This window comes from Vidua chalybeata, chromosome 35, assembly GCF_026979565.1.
Source record: "Vidua chalybeata isolate OUT-0048 chromosome 35, bVidCha1 merged haplotype, whole genome shotgun sequence".
NCBI lineage: Eukaryota > Metazoa > Chordata > Aves > Passeriformes > Viduidae > Vidua > Vidua chalybeata.
Genome location: NC_071564.1, coordinates 225,044 through 240,777, shown reverse-complemented (window position 1 = coordinate 240,777; position 15,734 = coordinate 225,044). Strand labels below are relative to the sequence as shown.

The 15,734-nt window shown below is 66.9% G+C and overlaps 2 protein-coding genes across 2 annotated transcripts; one reads left to right on the top strand and one right to left on the bottom strand.

The window, feature by feature from the left end:
* Positions 1 to 2: 2 nt before the first annotated feature.
* On the top strand, positions 3 to 6,122 carry PAF1 (PAF1 homolog, Paf1/RNA polymerase II complex component). The gene is made up of 14 exons (XM_053968482.1): positions 3 to 108; positions 331 to 360; positions 447 to 539; positions 1,302 to 1,423; positions 2,175 to 2,241; positions 2,726 to 2,827; positions 3,275 to 3,380; positions 3,697 to 3,765; positions 4,007 to 4,110; positions 4,202 to 4,318; positions 4,718 to 4,846; positions 5,173 to 5,278; positions 5,356 to 5,443; positions 5,572 to 6,122. The coding sequence occupies exons 1-14, from the start codon at positions 59 to 61 to the stop codon at positions 5,949 to 5,951; spliced, it is 1,563 nt and encodes a 520-aa protein (XP_053824457.1). The 5' UTR covers positions 3 to 58; the 3' UTR covers positions 5,952 to 6,122.
* Positions 6,037 to 14,450, bottom strand: SAMD4B (sterile alpha motif domain containing 4B). Its single transcript, XM_053968472.1, is given in 14 exon segments — positions 6,037 to 6,734; positions 7,214 to 7,297; positions 7,588 to 7,702; positions 8,219 to 8,370; positions 8,373 to 8,416; positions 8,879 to 9,000; positions 9,094 to 9,179; positions 9,661 to 9,892; positions 10,387 to 10,473; positions 10,899 to 11,008; positions 11,082 to 11,342; positions 12,193 to 12,639; positions 13,332 to 13,709; positions 14,367 to 14,450. Coding segments are annotated over 13 exon segments (1,965 nt in total). The 5' UTR covers positions 13,528 to 13,709; positions 14,367 to 14,450; the 3' UTR covers positions 6,037 to 6,705.
* Between the last annotated feature and the right edge of the window lie 1,284 nt (positions 14,451 to 15,734).

The following is a 15,734-nucleotide window of genomic DNA, read 5'->3' as shown; positions in this document are numbered from 1 at the left end:
CGCGACGGAAGTGACGCCAGCGGGAGGCGCCGCGCAGAACCGGAAGTAGCCGCCGGCCATGGCGCCCACCATCCAGACGCAGGCGCAGCGCGATGAGCCGGGGCACCGGTAACGGCCGTGACGTCACCGTCGTGACGTCACGGCGCGTCACGCCAGGCGGGGGGGGCCGCCCGCGGTGGTGGCGGGGCGGGAGGGGGTTCCCCCGTGACGTCACCCCCCGCGGCGGGAGGCGGTGTGTGTGGGGGGGCCAAATAACGGGGTCCCCCCGTGACGTCACGGAAGCGTTGGGGGACCCCGGTGACGTCATGACGCGCCCCCCCCTCCCCGCAGGCCGAGCTCGCACCGGACCCTCCCCGAGAGGTGAGCGGGGGCGCGGGGGAGGGGTCCCCGGCCCGGTTTTGGGGCGAGATTCGGGGATTTCGGGTTCTGACCCGGCACCGCCGCAGGTCCGGGGTCGTTTGCCGGGTCAAGTTCTGCAACAGCCTCCCGGACATCCCCTTCGACCCCAAGTTCATCACGTACCCCTTCGACCAGAGCAGGTCCGGGACCGGGACCGGGACCGGGAACGGGGACGGGAACGGGGGGGGAGTCCCGGGAAATCCCGGGGGAAAATCCCGGGGGGGAATCCCGGGGGAATCCCGGGGGAATCCCGGGGGGAAATCCCGGGGGGAAATCCCGGGGGGGAATCCCGGGGGAATCCCGGGGGGAAATCCCGGGGGGGAATCCCGGGGGCGTTTGGGGCCGATCTCGGTGGGTGTGGGACTGATTTTGGGGAGGATTTTGGTGCTGATTTTGGGGTGGTTTTGGCGTGGCTTTGGGGCTGATTTGGGGGTGGTTTTGGGGCGATTTCAGGGTGGTTTTGGGGTGATTTCAGGGTGGTTTTTGGGGGTGGTTTTGGGGTGATTTCAGGGTGGTTTTGGGGTGATTTCAGGGTGGATTTGGGGATGGTTTTGGGGTGGTTTCAGGATGGTTTTTGGGGTGGTTTCAGGGTGATTTCGGGGTGGCTCCGGGGCTGATTTGGGGGTGGTTTTGGGGCGATTTCAGGGTGGTTTTGGGGTGGTTTCAGGGTGGTTTTGGGGTGGTTTCAGGGTGGATTTGGGGGTGGTTTTGGGGTGATTTCAGGGTGGTTTTCAGGGTGTTTTCGGGGTGGTTTTGGGGCGATTTCAGGGTGGTTTTGGGGGTGGTTTTGGGGCGATTTCAGGGTGGTGTTGGGGTGATTTCAGGGTGGTTTTCAGGGTGTTTTCGGGGTGGTTTCGGGGTGGCTCCGGGGCTGATTTGGGGCCCCGGGGCCGCTCCCCCAGGTTCGTGCAGTACAAGGCCACGTCCCTGGAGAAGCAGCACAAGCACGATCTGCTGACCGAGCCGGACCTGGGCGTCACCATCGACCTCATCAACCCCGACACGTACCGCATCGACCCCGGCGGTGAGCGGGCCGGGGGGGCGCGGGGCCGGCCCGGGACCGGCCTGGAACGGGCCCAGAACCAACCCAGAACCGGCCTGGAACGGGCCCGGGACCGGCCTGGAACGGGCCCGGGACCAGCCTGGAACGGGCCCAGAACCAACCCAGAACCGGCCTGGAACGGGCCCAGAACCAACCCAGAACCGGCCTGGAACGGGCCCGGAACCGGCCTGGAACGGGCCCGGGACCAGCCTGGAACGGGCCCAGAACCAACCCAGAACCGGCCTGGAACGGGCCCAGAACCAACCCAGAACCGGCCTGGAACGGGCCCGGAACCGGCCCGGAACCGGCCTGGAACGGGCCCGGGACCGGCCTGGAACGGGCCCAGAACTGGCCCAAAACTACCCCAAAAAAACTGCCTCAAAACTGCCCCAGAACCACCCCAAAACAGTCCTGGGGCTGGCCCCAAAACTGCCCTGAAACCGCCCCAAAAAACCCGCCCCAGCAGCGCCCCAAAACCACCCCAAAACTACCCCAAAACTACCCCAAAGAAACTGCTTCAAAATCGCCCCAGCACCGCCCCAAAACAGACCTGGGGCTGGCCTCAAAACACCCCCAAAACCACCCCAGAACCGCCCCAAAAAAAACCCAAAACCGCCCCGAAACACCCCTGGGGCTCACCCCAAACCCTCCGTGCTGACCCCAAACCCTCCATGCTGACCCCAAACCCCGCAGTCTGACCCCGTTTGGGGGGGCTCACCCCCGTTTCCCGCAGTGCTCCTGGACCCCGCTGATGAGAAGCTGCTGGAGGAGGAGATCCAGGCCCCCACGAGCTCCAAGAGGTGAGACCCCAACGGGGCACCCCAAAACTGCCCAGGGGCACCCCAAAACTGCCTGGGGGGCTTCTTCAAGCCCCAGAACTGCCCAGGGGGGTTCCCCAGACCCCAAAACTACCCGGGGGGTTCCCCAGGCCCCGTTTTGGGGCAAACACTTGGGGAATGTTTTGGGGTAGTTCTGAGGGGGATTTTGGGGTGTTTTTTGGGGTGGTTTTGGGGTGATTCAGGGTTGTGCTTTGGGCTGTGCTTTGGGGTGGTTTTGGGGGTGTCTGTGGGGCAGTTTTGGGGTGGTTTTGGGGTGATTTAGGGCTGTGCTTTGGGGTGGTTTTGGGAGTGTCTGAGGGGCGGTTTTGGGGCGGTTTTGGGGGTGTCTGTGGGGTGGTTTTGGGGGTGTTTATGGGGCGGTTTTGGGGTGATTTAGGGCTGTGCTTTGGGGTGGTTTTGGGGGTGTCTGAGGGGCGGTTTTGGGGTGATTCTGTGGGGCTGGCAGGTCGCAGCAGCACGCCAAGGTGGTGCCCTGGATGCGCAAGACCGAGTACATCTCCACCGAGTTCAACCGCTACGGGGTGAGCAACGAGAAACCCGAGGTCAAGTGAGTGCTTTTGGGGCTTTTTTGGGGAGCTTTCTGGGGGGTTTTGGGGGTTTTTGGGGGTTTTGGGGGTTTGGGGTTTCTGGGGGGTGTGAGTTTGGGAATGGCCATGGAGAGGGGCTGGGGGTGATGGGGTTTGGGGTGGGATTGGGGTAATTTTGTGGGAGGGTTTTGGGATGTGGTTTTGGGGTGTTCCTGGGGTCGTTTTGGGGGTCGTTTTGGGGTGGATTTTGGGTAGATTTGAAGGGGATTTTGGTGTGATTTTGGGGGTGATTGTGGGGTGATTTAGGGCTGTGCTTTGGGGTGGCTTTGGAGATGGTTTTGGGGGTGGGTTTTGGGTGATTTTGGGGAGCGTTTTGGGGTGATTCTGGGGTGATTCTGGGGTGATTCTGGGGTGATTTTGGGGTGATTCTGGGGTGACTCTGGGGTGACTCTGGGGCGGTTTGGCAGGATTGGGGTGTCGGTGAAGCAGCAGTTCACAGAGGAGGAGATCTACAAGGACAGGGACAGTCAGATCGCGGCCATCGAGAAAACCTTCGAGGACGCCCAGAAACCGGTCGGGGTTTGGGGATTTTGGGGGGGGGGGTTTGGGGATTTTGGGTGGGGGGTTTAGGGTGTGTTTGGGGGCTGAGTTTGGGGGCTGATTTTGGGAGGTTTGGGGATGATTTTGGCTTTTTTTTCGGGTACTTTAGGGGCGGGTTTGGGGTTTGTTTTAGGGGTTATTTGGGGAGGGATTCAGGTGTTTCTTGGGGGGTGATTTTGGGGGGGTTATGGGCAGGTTTGCAGGTGGTTTTGGGGTGAGTTTGGGGAGGATTTTGGGGTTTTCTGGGGCTGTTCTTGTGGAGCTCATCCCGGGATGGGCCCCTGAGCAGATCACACAGCACTACAGCAAACCCCGGGTGACCCCCCTGGAGGTGATGCCCGTGTTCCCCGACTTCAAGGTGGGTTTGGGGATCCCCCACCCCTTTTACCTGCCCTAAACTCCAAATTCCTTCTCCAAAATCCAGTATTCCCCCCCAAAATCCAATATTCCTCCCCCAAAATCCAATTCCCCCCCCCGAAATCCCCGTTTTCCATGCCCCAGTTTTTTCCCCACTCCCCTCTTCCCTCTCTCCTCCTGTTCCCCCTCCCCAGCCCCCATTTTTTTCCCGGTTTTACCCCATTTTGCCCCATTTCCCCCAGATGTGGATCAACCCCTGCGCCCAAGTGATTTTCGACTCGGACCCGGCCCCCAAGGACACGTCGGGAGCGGCGGCGCTGGAAATGATGTCCCAGGCCATGATCAGGTCCCAGGCACCCCAAACCCCCCCCCCACCCCGGGGACCCCAAATCCCCCCCTGGGGACCCCGAGGGCTCCCCCTGACCCCGGTCCTGCAGGGGGATGATGGATGAGGAGGGGAACCAGTTCGTGGCCTATTTCCTGCCCGTGGAGGAAACGCTGCGGAAGCGGAAGCGGGACCAGGAGGAGGACGTGGATTACGCCCCCGAGGACGTGTAAGGGGGACCCCAAAACCTCCCCCAAAGACCTGGGGGAGTCCCTGGAACTTGAGAGGAATCATAAAAAAAAAAAAAAAAAAATTGGGGGGTGGTTTTAAGGCTCTGTTGGGGTTCTGGAGTCTCCTGGGAAATGAAGAAAGTGCAACAAATCCCCGGGAAATTTGGGGAGGAAATGGGGTTTTGGGGGGCTTTTGGGATTGGGGGGGCATCCCTGAGATTGGGGGTTCCCCTGTGACCCCCCCCCGGGGGGGCTTTGGGGGCAGTTCTGGGGTCCCAAATCCTCGCCAAGAACGAACCCAAAGCTCCGGGAGGTTTTGGGGGAGAAAACTGGGATTTGGGGGAGTTTTTGGGGGGGTCCCTCCGCCCCTCCCCGACCCCCCCCCGCGGCCCCCCCAGGTACGACTACAAGATCGCCCGGGAGTACAACTGGAACGTGAAGAACAAGGCCAGCAAGGGCTACGAGGAGAATTATTTCTTCATCTTCCGCGAGGGCGACGGCGTCTACTACAACGAGCTGGAGACCAGGTGGGGCTGGGGGCACTGGGGGGGCACTGGGGAGCACTGGGGGGCTCTGGGAGGGACTGGGGGGGCACTGGGGAGCACTGGGAGGGACTGGAGGGCACTGGGAGCTGCCTCAAGTCGCTGCTGGGGGCGCTGGGACATTTTCCTGCTCAGCACCGGGGGCACCGGTTGGGTACCCAGAGGGGTCTTGAGTTGTCCTGGGGGGTCCTGAGGATGCCCCGGAGGATCTGGGGGGTTCCTGAGGGGTTCGGGGGGGGGGGTCCTTTGGGGGTCCCCGGGGCTGCGGGGACATCCCCGGGCTGTCCCTGACCCCCCCCGTGCGCCCCCAGGGTCCGGCTGAGCAAGCGCCGGGCGCGCGCCGGGGTCCAGTCGGGCACCAACGCCGTGCTGGTGGTCAAGCACCGCGACATGAACGAGAAGGAGCTCGAGGCACAGGTGGGATGTGGGGAGGGGTCCCGACCCCCAGGACCCCCACCCCGGGGCCCCCCCCTGAGCCCCCTCTCCCCCCACAGGAGGCCCGGCGGGCGCAGCTGGAGAACCACGAGCCCGAGGAGGAGGAGGAGGAGGAGATGGAGGCCGAGAAGGAAACGCCGGGATCAGGTTCGGGGACGGGCCCCAAATCCCCCCCATTTCCCACCCAAAACCCCCCTCCCCAAATCCACCCAGATGCCTCCCCCGTCTGGGGGGGGGGCTCAGCCCACTGAGGACCCCAAACCCCCCTCGAGCAGACGAGGAGCGGGAGAAGGGCAGCGAGAGCGAGGAGGACGAGGCCGAAGGCTCCGGGTCGGGCTCGGAGCGTGGCGGGGGCTCCGCCCGCAGCGAGGATGAGGAGGAGGAGGAGGAAGAGGCTGAAGGAGCCCGGGGGGGCCGCCGCGGGGGCAGCGACGCCGCTCGGGCCGCCCGGGACCAGGAGGAGATTTTCGGCAGCGACAACGATGAGGAGGAAGAGGAGGAGGAGGAGGAAGAGGAGGAGGAGGAGGAGGAAGAAGAAGGCAGTGAGGGGGGGGGCCCAGCACCCCGCAGCCCCCAGCTCACCCCCAGCGAGGAGGAGGAGGAGGAAGAGGAGGAGGAAAGCGCCAGCGAAGGCTCCGAGTCCTCCAGCGAGTGAGGGGGGGGTGACCCCCTCCCCCCAACCAAATCCCACCCCAGCTCCCCCCGCCCCCGGCCCCGTTTTGGGGCAAAAAAGCAGCGTCTCGGGGCGGTTTTTGTGTTTAATAAGGTCAATGGTTACCAGCCATATCATAACAAAAGGATTCATAATAAAATGTATCTAAAATAACGATTTTTGTCTTTCTATTTTGGGGCCGCAGCACTACAAAGGGGGGGGAGGGGCGGGGGGGAGGGGCTGTACCGAGGGGGGGGGCCCGGGGTACCCCCACCCCGGGGGGGGGGGGGGGGGCGGTGTTGTACCTAAATTTGGGGTGGGTGTCCCCCCCCCCTCCCCCACCCCGCGGGGGCCAGGACAGAAATAATTAATTAATAATAATATAATATAACAATAAAGAGCCAAAAAAGAAAAGAAAAAAAAAAAAAAAAAAAAAAAAAAAAAGAGAAAATAAAATCCACAAATCCCCCGAATCCTGGGATTTTTAAAAACGGAGGAAACACAACCCTCCCACCGCTCCCCACCCCCCCAAAAAAAAGCCCCCCCTGTAGTGTCATGGCCCCCCCCACCCCTGCGAGGTCATCGGCCTGGGGGGGCCCCTCCCTCACCGGGGACCCCCCCAAAACCCCAAGCGCGGTGGGGGTGGGGGTCTGCCCCTCCCCAGGTGTTTGGGGGACCCCCCCAGGGGGGTTTGGGGCAGGAAGGGGGGGGGGTTAAGGAGGTGCCCCCCCAGTTTGGGGAGGGGTCGGCGGCGCCATCAGATGGTGGAGGTTTTGTCTGTGCCGTCTGTGGGGGGGGGGGGGGAAAAAGGGGGTCAGGGGGTCCCCAAAACCCCCTGAGCTCCCTCTGTGTCCCCCCCACCCCCAATCGGGGGGACCCCCGAATTCCTGCCCTTCCCCCTCTTACCCTCCCCAGCCCTCCCCGTGTGTCCCCAAATGTCCCTGGAATTCCTCCCCCGAGTCCCCGTGACCCCCTCTGTGTCCCCCCCCATGGGTGTCCCCATGTCCCCAGCTGTGTCCCCCTCGTGTCACCCCCCCGTGTCCCCCCCCGTGTGTCCCCTCTGTGTCCCCCCATGGGTGTCCCTGTGTCCCCCGGTGTCCCCTCTGTGTCCCCCATGGGTGTCCCTGTATCCTCCCCCATCTCCCTCCGTGCCCCCCCTGCTGTCCCCCCCATGTCCCCCCATCATGGGTGTCCCCATGTCCCCTCCGTGCTCCCCCCCAGTGTCCCCCGATGTCCCCTCTGTGTCCCCCCCTGTCCCCCCGTACCCCCCAGCGCGTGCTCGGTCATGCTCAGACACAGCGACTCCAGCGTGGGGTTGATCTCCAGGTCCGTCCCGGGTGGGGGACACTCTGGGGGGGGGGAGCCAAAAACAGGGTCGGGGGGGGCGTCCCCAAAAACAAATCCCCCACCCCAACCCTTCCCCCCCAGCATCCTGCGCCCCCCCCCCCTCATTTTGGGGTCTCTCTCCCCACTTCAGGGTCTCTGCTCTTCTGGGGTCCCCATTGTCAGGGTCCCTCTCCCCATTCCCCCCCTCCCCATTTCTGGGGTGCCCCCTCAACCCCCCCCCCTCCCCCAGACACCATCTCAGGAGCTTTCCCCCATTTTTGGGGCCCCCCCGCCCCCATTTCCGGCCCCCTACCCTGGGGGAAGGCGAGCAGGGCTGAGCTGTGCACGGGCAGCGAGTGCGTCCTCTGCACGGCCCCGCGGCTCCCGGGGGACCCCCCCGGGCCCCCCCCGGCCCCGAACCAAAGGCTCTGGGGGGGCAACCAGGGGGTCACCAGGGGGGCAGCACCCCCAGGGTGGGGGGGAGCCCCCCAAAAAGGTCTCCAGGGGGAGAGGGGAGACCCCCCCCCCTCCCCAAACCACAATAAAACCAAGCAGGGACAGGTAGATGTGCCCCCTCCCCGTTGTAACTCCAAAATCCACCCCCTCAAATCCTCCCCAAAATCCACCCCCAAATCCCCATCTCCTCCCCAACCCCCCCACCAAATCCACCCCCAAATCCCCATCTCCTCCCCAAGCCCCCCCCAAATCCCCATCTCCTCCCCAACCCCCCCCCGAATCCACCCCCAAATCCCCATCTCCTCTGCAAAATCTCCCCCCAAATCCTCCTCCCAAAAATCCACATCTGCCCCCCCAAATCCCCCCAGAACTCCCCCCCAAACCTCCTCAAAACCCCCAGCCCAAATCCCCACCCCCCCCTCAAAATCCCCGTTTTCCCCCAAAATCCACCCAGTTTCCCCCTCAAAATCCCCCCCCCCCGGACCCACCTGCCGTCCCTGCGTGCCCAAGGGGGGGGCTCCGAGGGGGGGTCTGGGGGCGGGGGCCCCCCCAGGGGGTCCCAGCAGCCCCAGGCGGGCGGGGGGGGGCAGGGCCCGGGGGGGCAGCGCGAAGGGGCGGCCCCCCCCCCGCCGCCCCCCCCCCCCACAGAGCCAGCTATGGGGAGAGAGTTGGAGCCGAAGGCCCAGCTGGGGGGGGGGAAATGGGGGTGTCAGGGGGGGGCTGAGACCCCCCAGAACCCCCCCCCGAGAACAGGGAAAACCACCCCCCCCCCCAAACTGGGGAGAAAAGGAAATTGGGAATTGGGTGGGTGGGTGGAGGAGATCCCTTTGCCCCCCCCCCTCCCCCCCCCAAATCGATGTGGGAGGAAAAATCATCTGGAGGGAAGAGGAGAAATCCCCCAAATCTCAGAGTGGGGGGGAACTCCCTAAGCCCCTCCAAAGTGGGGATTGTGCACAACCCGTGGGGGCGGGTCAGACCCCCCCAAAACTGGGGCGAGGGGAGGGGATTGAGCATTTTGTGGGGGTCCCAAGCAGCCCCCAAACCCCGCACGGGGCAGCACTGGGAGCCTGGGATGGATGTGGGGATTTTGGGCGGGGGGGGGGGGGGGTCCAGCAGCCCTGGGGGGCTCCTGGACCCCCCCCAGGTACCTTTTGGGGGGCCGGTATCCGGGGGGGCCGTCCAGGGGCCCCTTCTTGGGGAAGGCGCGGAGCAGCTTCAGCACCTGCTGCTTCCAGGACTGGAGCCGCTTCTTCTGCGTCTCCGTGAACGCCTGGGGGGGCCCGGGGGGGGTCACGGGGGGGTCCCCGGGGTCTTGGGGGGGCACACAGAGACCCCCAGGACCCCCCCCTCCGCCCGAGGGTACCTCGTGGCTCAGGCACTTCTCAAGCAGCTGGAGGTAACTGGTGATGTTCTCCTCGTCCGGCCGCGACACCAGGAGCTGGGTGCACACTGCGGGGGGGTCAGGGAGCCCCAAAACCCCCCCCAGACCCCCCCAGACCCCACCCCAAAACACTGGGACACCCCCAGGAGCTGGGTGCACACTGCGGGGGGGTCAGGGAGCCCCAAAACTCCCCCAGACCCCCCCCAGACCCCACCCCAAAACACTGGGACACCCCCAGGAGCTGTGAGGGGGTCAAGGGGCCCTAAAATCCCCCTCCAATTCCGCCCCCACCCAAGACCCCACCCTAAAATCCTGGGACCCCCCCGGGAGCTGGGTGCACACTGCGGGGGGGTTGGGGGGCCCTAAACTCCCCCCCCCCAAACCCCACCCCAAACCTGCCCTGGGACACGCCCAAATCCCTCCCCAAAACACACCCAGGACCGCCCCCCAGAACCCTGAACCCCTCCCCGAGCCCTGAACCCTCCCAAAACCGCCCCCCCCCCCCCCCCCAAACCCACCCCCCCTGCCCCGGGGAGGCTCGGGGCTCACCCTTGCCCATGACGCGCGTGAACTGGCCCGGGATGTCCCCGTCGGGCACCGGGGCCGCGGGGGCCTCGGCCTCGGGGGCCGGGGGGGGCGCGAAGGCCTCGGGGGGGGCCCCATCGGGGGGCCCGGGGGGTGGGGGCACGGCCGGGGGGGGCCGGAAGGCCTTGATGGGGGTCACCAGGATCTGCTGCAGCTCCTGCAGCGCCGTCCACAGGTTGCCCCCCTCGAGGATGTCCTGGGGTGGGAGGGGGGGACACGGGGAGGGGACATCAGGGACACAGCCCCCCCCCCCCCCCCCAGCAGGCCTGGGGACAGCGGGGACACCGGGAACCGTCCCCCCCCCCAGCCCTGGGGACACTGGGGACCCCCTGAACCATCCCTGGGGACACTGGGGACCCCCAAACCAGCCTTGGGGACACTGGGGACCCCCAAACCAGCCTTGGGGACACTGGGGACCCCCTGAACCATCCCCGGGGACACTGTGGACCCCCAAACCAGCCCTGGGGATACTGGGGACCCCCCTGAACCATCCCCGGGGACACCCTGAACCGACCTTGGGGACCCCCTGGACCATCCCTGGGGACGTCAGGAACTCGCCCAGCGGCAATCCTGGAGTCACCGGGGGGGGTCTGGGGACATCAGGGATCCCCCTCCAGCAGTCCTGGGGACCCCCACAGCAGCCCAGTGCCCTCCCAGCGCTCCCCAGTCCCTCCCAGTGCCCCCAGTGACCTTCTCCAGCGCCCTGAGGACGCTCTGCCGCTCCCGCAGCTTTTGGATGCTCAGGGCGATCTTGTGCCGGGCGCCCTTGGTGACGTTCTGGGGGGGGGACAGGAGTGTCACACACCTCTGGGGGGTGTCACACACCTTTTGGGGGGTGTCACACGCCTCTGGGGGGTGTCACACGCCTCTGGGGGGTGTCACACACCTTTTGGGGGGTGTCACACACCTTTTGGGGGGTGTCACACACCTTTTGGGGGGTGTCACACACTTTTTGGGGGGTGTCACACACCTTTTGGGGGGTGTCACACGCCTCTGGGGGGTGTCACACACCTTTTGGGGGGTGTCACACGCCTCTGGGGGGTGTCACACGCCTCAAGGGAACATTGGGGACACCCCCTGGGAAGATCAGGGGTGATGCCAACCCCTCTCCCACCAGCCCTGGTGGCACTGGGGACATCGTGAACCCCTCTAGGGACCCCCCCCACCTGCCCAGCGCCCCCCAGTCCCTCCCAGTGCCCCACCTGGGACTCCAGGTGGTGCTCGGTCAGCGTCATCATCTCCTCGTAGCTCATCTGCGCGAACAGCGCCGCGTACTTGTGCAGCCGCAGGCTCTTCAGCCACGAGGGGACGTCTGGGGGGACCAGGGGGGACCGTGAGGCGACAGCAGCCCCCCACAAACCCCCCCCCCGGAGCCCCCCGCCCACCCTTCATGCCGCTGCCGTCCTCCTGGAAGGAGTTGCGCCCGCCGGGCTCCTCGGTGTGCTCGCTGCCCGACGAGGCCACGCTGCTCTGCGGGGACAGCGGCGCGTGCTCCCCGAAGGGCGCCGGGGGCCCGCGGGGGGCCGCGGGGGGCTCCTCGGGGCCCCCCGGCCCCGCCCAGTCGCCGCCCGGGCCGGGCTGGGGGCTGCCGGGCACCAGCGCCAGCGAGCGCTTCAGGGGGCTGGGGTGCAGCTGGCACGGCAGGGCTGGGGGACAGGGGGACAGCGTTGGAGGGGGGGCACCACAGACCCCTCCTCATGTCCCCCAGGAGCCCCCATCCCCTTTTCCCAATCCCCCCCCTTGCCCTCCAGGGTGTCTTCTCTCCTCCAGCCCCTTCCCCCTCATCTGACCCTGTCCCCCCTCCCGGACCCTTTCCCTCCTTCCTCCTCCCTTTTCCCCCGTTTTTCCCCATTCTCCCAGTCTCTCCTCCTGTTTCCTCTCCCTTTTGCCCCGTTTTTCCCCATTCTCCCAGTTTCTCCTCCTGTTTCCTCTCCCTTTTGCCCCGTTTTTCCCCATTCTCCCAGTTTCTCCTCCTTTTTCCACCCTTTTCCCAGTTTCTCCTCCCTTTTCCCCCATTCCCAGTTTCCCCTCAATTTTCCCGCGTTTTTCCCCATTCTCCCCGTTTCCCCTCCCTTTTCGCCAGTTTCTCCTCCCTTTTCCCCCGTTTTTTTTCCCCCGTTTCTCCTCCTGTTTCCCCTCCCACTGCCCTGTTTTTCCCCAGTTTCTCCTCCTGTTTTTCCTCCCTTTCCCCAGTTTCTCCTCCCGTTTTTCCTCCCTTTCCCCAGTTTCTCCTCCCGTTTTTCCTCCCTTTCCCCAGTTTCTCCTCCCGTTTTTCCTCCCTTTCCCCAGTTTCTCCCCCCGTTTTTCCTCCCTTTCCCCAGTTTCTCCTCCCGTTTTTCCTCCCTTTCCCCAGTTTCCCCTCCTGTTTTTCCTCCCTTTCCCCAGTTTCTCCTCCTGTTTTTCCTCCCTTTCCCCAGTTTCCCCTCCCGTTTTTCCTCCCTTTTCCCCAGTTTCTCCTCCCGCTCCCCCCACCCCAATCCCCCCCGCCCCGGGTACCTCCGGGGGGCTGGAACGGGGGGTGCCCGTTCTCCCGGGGGGCCGTGCCCGGGGGGTGCTGCTCTGCCCACGCCCCCCCCCCCGCCGAGCCGCCGCCCCCGGGCTCGGGGGGCTCGGGGGGCCACTCGTGGGCCGGGGGCCGGCCCCGGGGGGGCGCGGGGGCGGCGGGGCCGGGCGGGGCCAGGCGCTCCTCCAGGTGGCCGAGCCACAGGGCCAGCGCGCTGCGGTCGTCGGCCGTGGTGGCCGGGTGGATGAGGGCGTAGGACAGCAGCTGCCGCGACTCCTCCACGCAGCGGTTGCTCTCGATGGCGTCCGCCAGCACCTTCTGCAGCCGCTTCATGTACTCGGCCTTGGCCGCCGCGTTGCCCGGCTGCAGCAGCGGCAGGTGGGCCAGCAGCAGGGCCACCGCCGCCTCGGCCGGCTCCTGCGGCCACTGCGAGATGGCGGCTGGGGACGGGGACACGGGGGGTCAGCGGGGACACGGGGGGGGTCAGCGGGGACACACGGGGACAGCGGGGACACACGGGGACATGGGGAGTCAGCAGGGACACACACGGGGACAGCAGGGACACACAGGGACATGGAGAGTCATCAGGGACAGATACAGGGAGAGCAGTGACACGTGGGGGTCAGCAGGGACACAGGGGGGGACAGCAGGGACACACACGGGGACAGCAGGGACACACGGGGACACGGGGGGTCAGCGGGGACACACGGGGGGTCAGCGGGGACACACGGGGACATGGGGAGTCAGCAGGGACAGACAGGGGGACAGCAGGGACACACAGGGTTAGGGTTAGGGACATGGGGAATCAGCAGGGACACACGGGGACATGGAGAGTCAGCAGGGACAGACACAGGGAGAGCAGGGACACACGGGGGTCAGCAGGGACACAGGGGGGGACAGCAGGGACACAGGGGGGGACAGCAGGGACACACACGGGGTCAGGAGGGTCCTGCGGCCACTGTGAGATGGTGGCTGGGGGCAGGGGACACACGGGGACAGGGGACACACGGGGACAGGGGACACACGGGGACGGAAGCTGGGAACCCCTGAGGCCCCCGCACGACAGCCCTGCCCAGACACCAGGACCCCCAGAGGCCCCTGCAGCGTGCCCAAGACCCCCCCAGCCCCTCACCGGCGCTGTTGGCCTCGGCCTCGAGCAGGTGGATGTCGGGGCAGTCGGCCAGCGAGTGCTCGAGGCAGAGCTGCAGGAAGCGGGCCTGGGTGCGGGTGACGCGCTTGAGCAGCGCCAGCAGTGCCACCGTCTGCTCGCACTCGCTCCAGCCGCGGAACCAGCCGGCCACGATCCCCACCTGGTCCCGGAACATCATGGCTGGGCTGGGGGGCGGCGCGGCCGGGGTTTGGGGCCGGGGGGGGGGGGAAGGGGAGGCGGCCCTGCCCCCCCTCACGTGGCGGGGGGGCCCCCCCGGGCCGGGCAGCGCATGGGGGGTGCGGGCGGGGGGTGCCGAGGGGCCCCCCCGGGCTGGGAGCGCGGGGGAGGGTCCGGAGCGTCCTGCGGAGAGAGAGCGGGCAGCGGCTCAGGGGCGGGGACCCCCGGGCGGGGACACCCCCCCCCGGGGACACGGGAACGGCGGGGGACACCGACCGGCCCGCCGGGGGGACAGCGACCCCCAAAAGGCAGCGGGGACCCCCAAAAGGCAGCGGGGACCCCCCCAGGGAGGCCTCAACCCCCCGCCCCGAGCATCAAGGACCCTCCCCGGGCTCAGGGACCCGCCCGCACCGGGGGACAAGTGACCCCCAAAGGTAACCGGGGCCCACCCCCAGAGCGGACCGGGACCCCTGACGGTGACCGGGACCCCCAAAAGCCACCGGGGACGCTCCCGAGGCGGACCAGGGCCCCCCCCGGCTCCCAACCACAGCGATCCCCCCGTTACGGACACCCCACATGGGCGCGGGGACTCCCCGGTGTCCCCGCACGGGGACGGGGCTCGCCCGCCGCCGCCGCTCTCCCCTCAGCGCGGGGCGGGGGGCGGAGGGGGCGCAGGCCCGCCGGGGCCGGGGCCGGTTCCAGGCGCTGGGGCCGGGCCGGGGAAGGGCCGGGGAGCCCGCGGGGGGCGCGGGGGGTCCCGTCCCGAGGGTGCCGGAGGGGACGCGGGCGGACGCGGGCGGGCCCGGGCGGTCCCGGGGGTCGCGGCCGCCCCTCACTCACCACCGCCGCCGCCGCCGCGCAACGTCAGCGCGTACGGCACGCACGCTGCGTCGCTGCGTCACGGCGCCGCCGCCAATGGGCCAATGAGAGGGCGGAGCGGCGCGTAAGGGGGGCGGGCGGAGGGGTGGCCCCGCCCACCGCGCGAAGCGGCCAATGGGAGACCCCCGCGCAGGCGCCGGCGCGCGCGCGCGCGCTGCGGGGGCGGGGCCGGGGGGGTGCGCGGTGCTGGACACGCCTCTCGCTGCTGGGCACGCCCCCTCCGCGGATCCGTCAATAGCAGGGCCACGCCCCTTTCTCATTGGCCACGCCCCCGCGGCCTCGCGCTGCCCGCGCCGGGGGCGGGGCCTGGGAGCCGCGCGGACCCCCCGAGTGTCCCCCCAATATCCCCCAGTGTCCCCCCAGTATCCCCCAGTGTACCCCCAGTATCCCCCAGTGTCCCCCCAATATCCCCCAGTGTCCCCCCAGTATCCCCCAGTGTACCCCCAGTATCCCCCAATATCCGCCAGTGTCCCCCAGTGTCCCCCCAGTGTCCCCCCAATATCCCCCAGTGTCCCCCAGTATCCCCCAGTGTCCCCCCAATGTCCCCCAATATCCCCCAGTGTCCCCCCAGTGCACCCCAGTGTCCCCCAGTGTCCCCCAGTGGGCCCCAGTGCACCCCAGTGTCCTCCCAATGTCCCCCAGTGCACCCCAGTGTCCCCCCAGCACGTCCCAGTGTCCCCAGTGCTCCTGGCTCCGTGTCCCCAGCGCTTCCAGCGCGTGCCCAGGGCACCCCAGTGTCCCTGGTGTCCGTGTGTCCGCCCGTGTGTCCCTGGGTCCATTCCAGTGTCCATGCGTGTGTCCCTCTGTCTGTGTGTCCATCCCCGTGCCCATCCCTTTGTCCATCCCTGTGTCTGTCTGTCTATCCGTGTGTCCATCCCTGTGTCCATCCCCATGTCCCTGTGTCCATCCCTTTGTCCATCTCCGTGTCTGTCTGTCTCTCCGTGTGTCCATCCCCGTGTCCGTGTGTCCATCCCCTCTGTGTGTCCGTCTGTCTCTCTGTCTGTCCCTGTGTCCATCCCCGTGTCCATGTGTCCATCCCCTCTGTGTGTCCGTCTGTCTATCTGTCCGTCTGTCCATCCCCGTGTCCGTGTGTCCATCCCCTCCGTGTGTCCGTCTGTCCATCCCCGTGTCCCTGTGTCCATCCCCTCTGTGTGTCCGTGTGTCCGTCGGTCCATCCCCGTGTCCATCCCCGTGTCCGTGTGTCCATCCCCTCCGTGTGTCCGTCTGTCCGTCCCCGTGTCCATCCCTGTGTCCATCCCCTCCGTGTGTCCGTCTGTCCGTCCCCGTGTCCATCCCCGTGTCCCTGTGTCCATCCCCGTGTCCGTGTGT

What these genes read in the sequence shown, in the direction of transcription:
- PAF1 (XM_053968482.1), top strand. Translation starts at nt 59, where the DNA reads ATGGCGCCCACCATCCAGACGCAGGCGCAGCGCGATGAGCCGGGGCAC. An exon ending in TACCCCTTCGACCAGAGCAG is followed by an intron (nt 540 to 1,301) that starts GTCCGGGACCGG and finishes CCGCTCCCCCAG; the next exon opens with GTTCGTGCAGTACAAGGCCA. An exon ending in TCGAGGACGCCCAGAAACCG is followed by an intron (nt 3,381 to 3,696) that starts GTCGGGGTTTGG and finishes GCCCCTGAGCAG; the next exon opens with ATCACACAGCACTACAGCAA.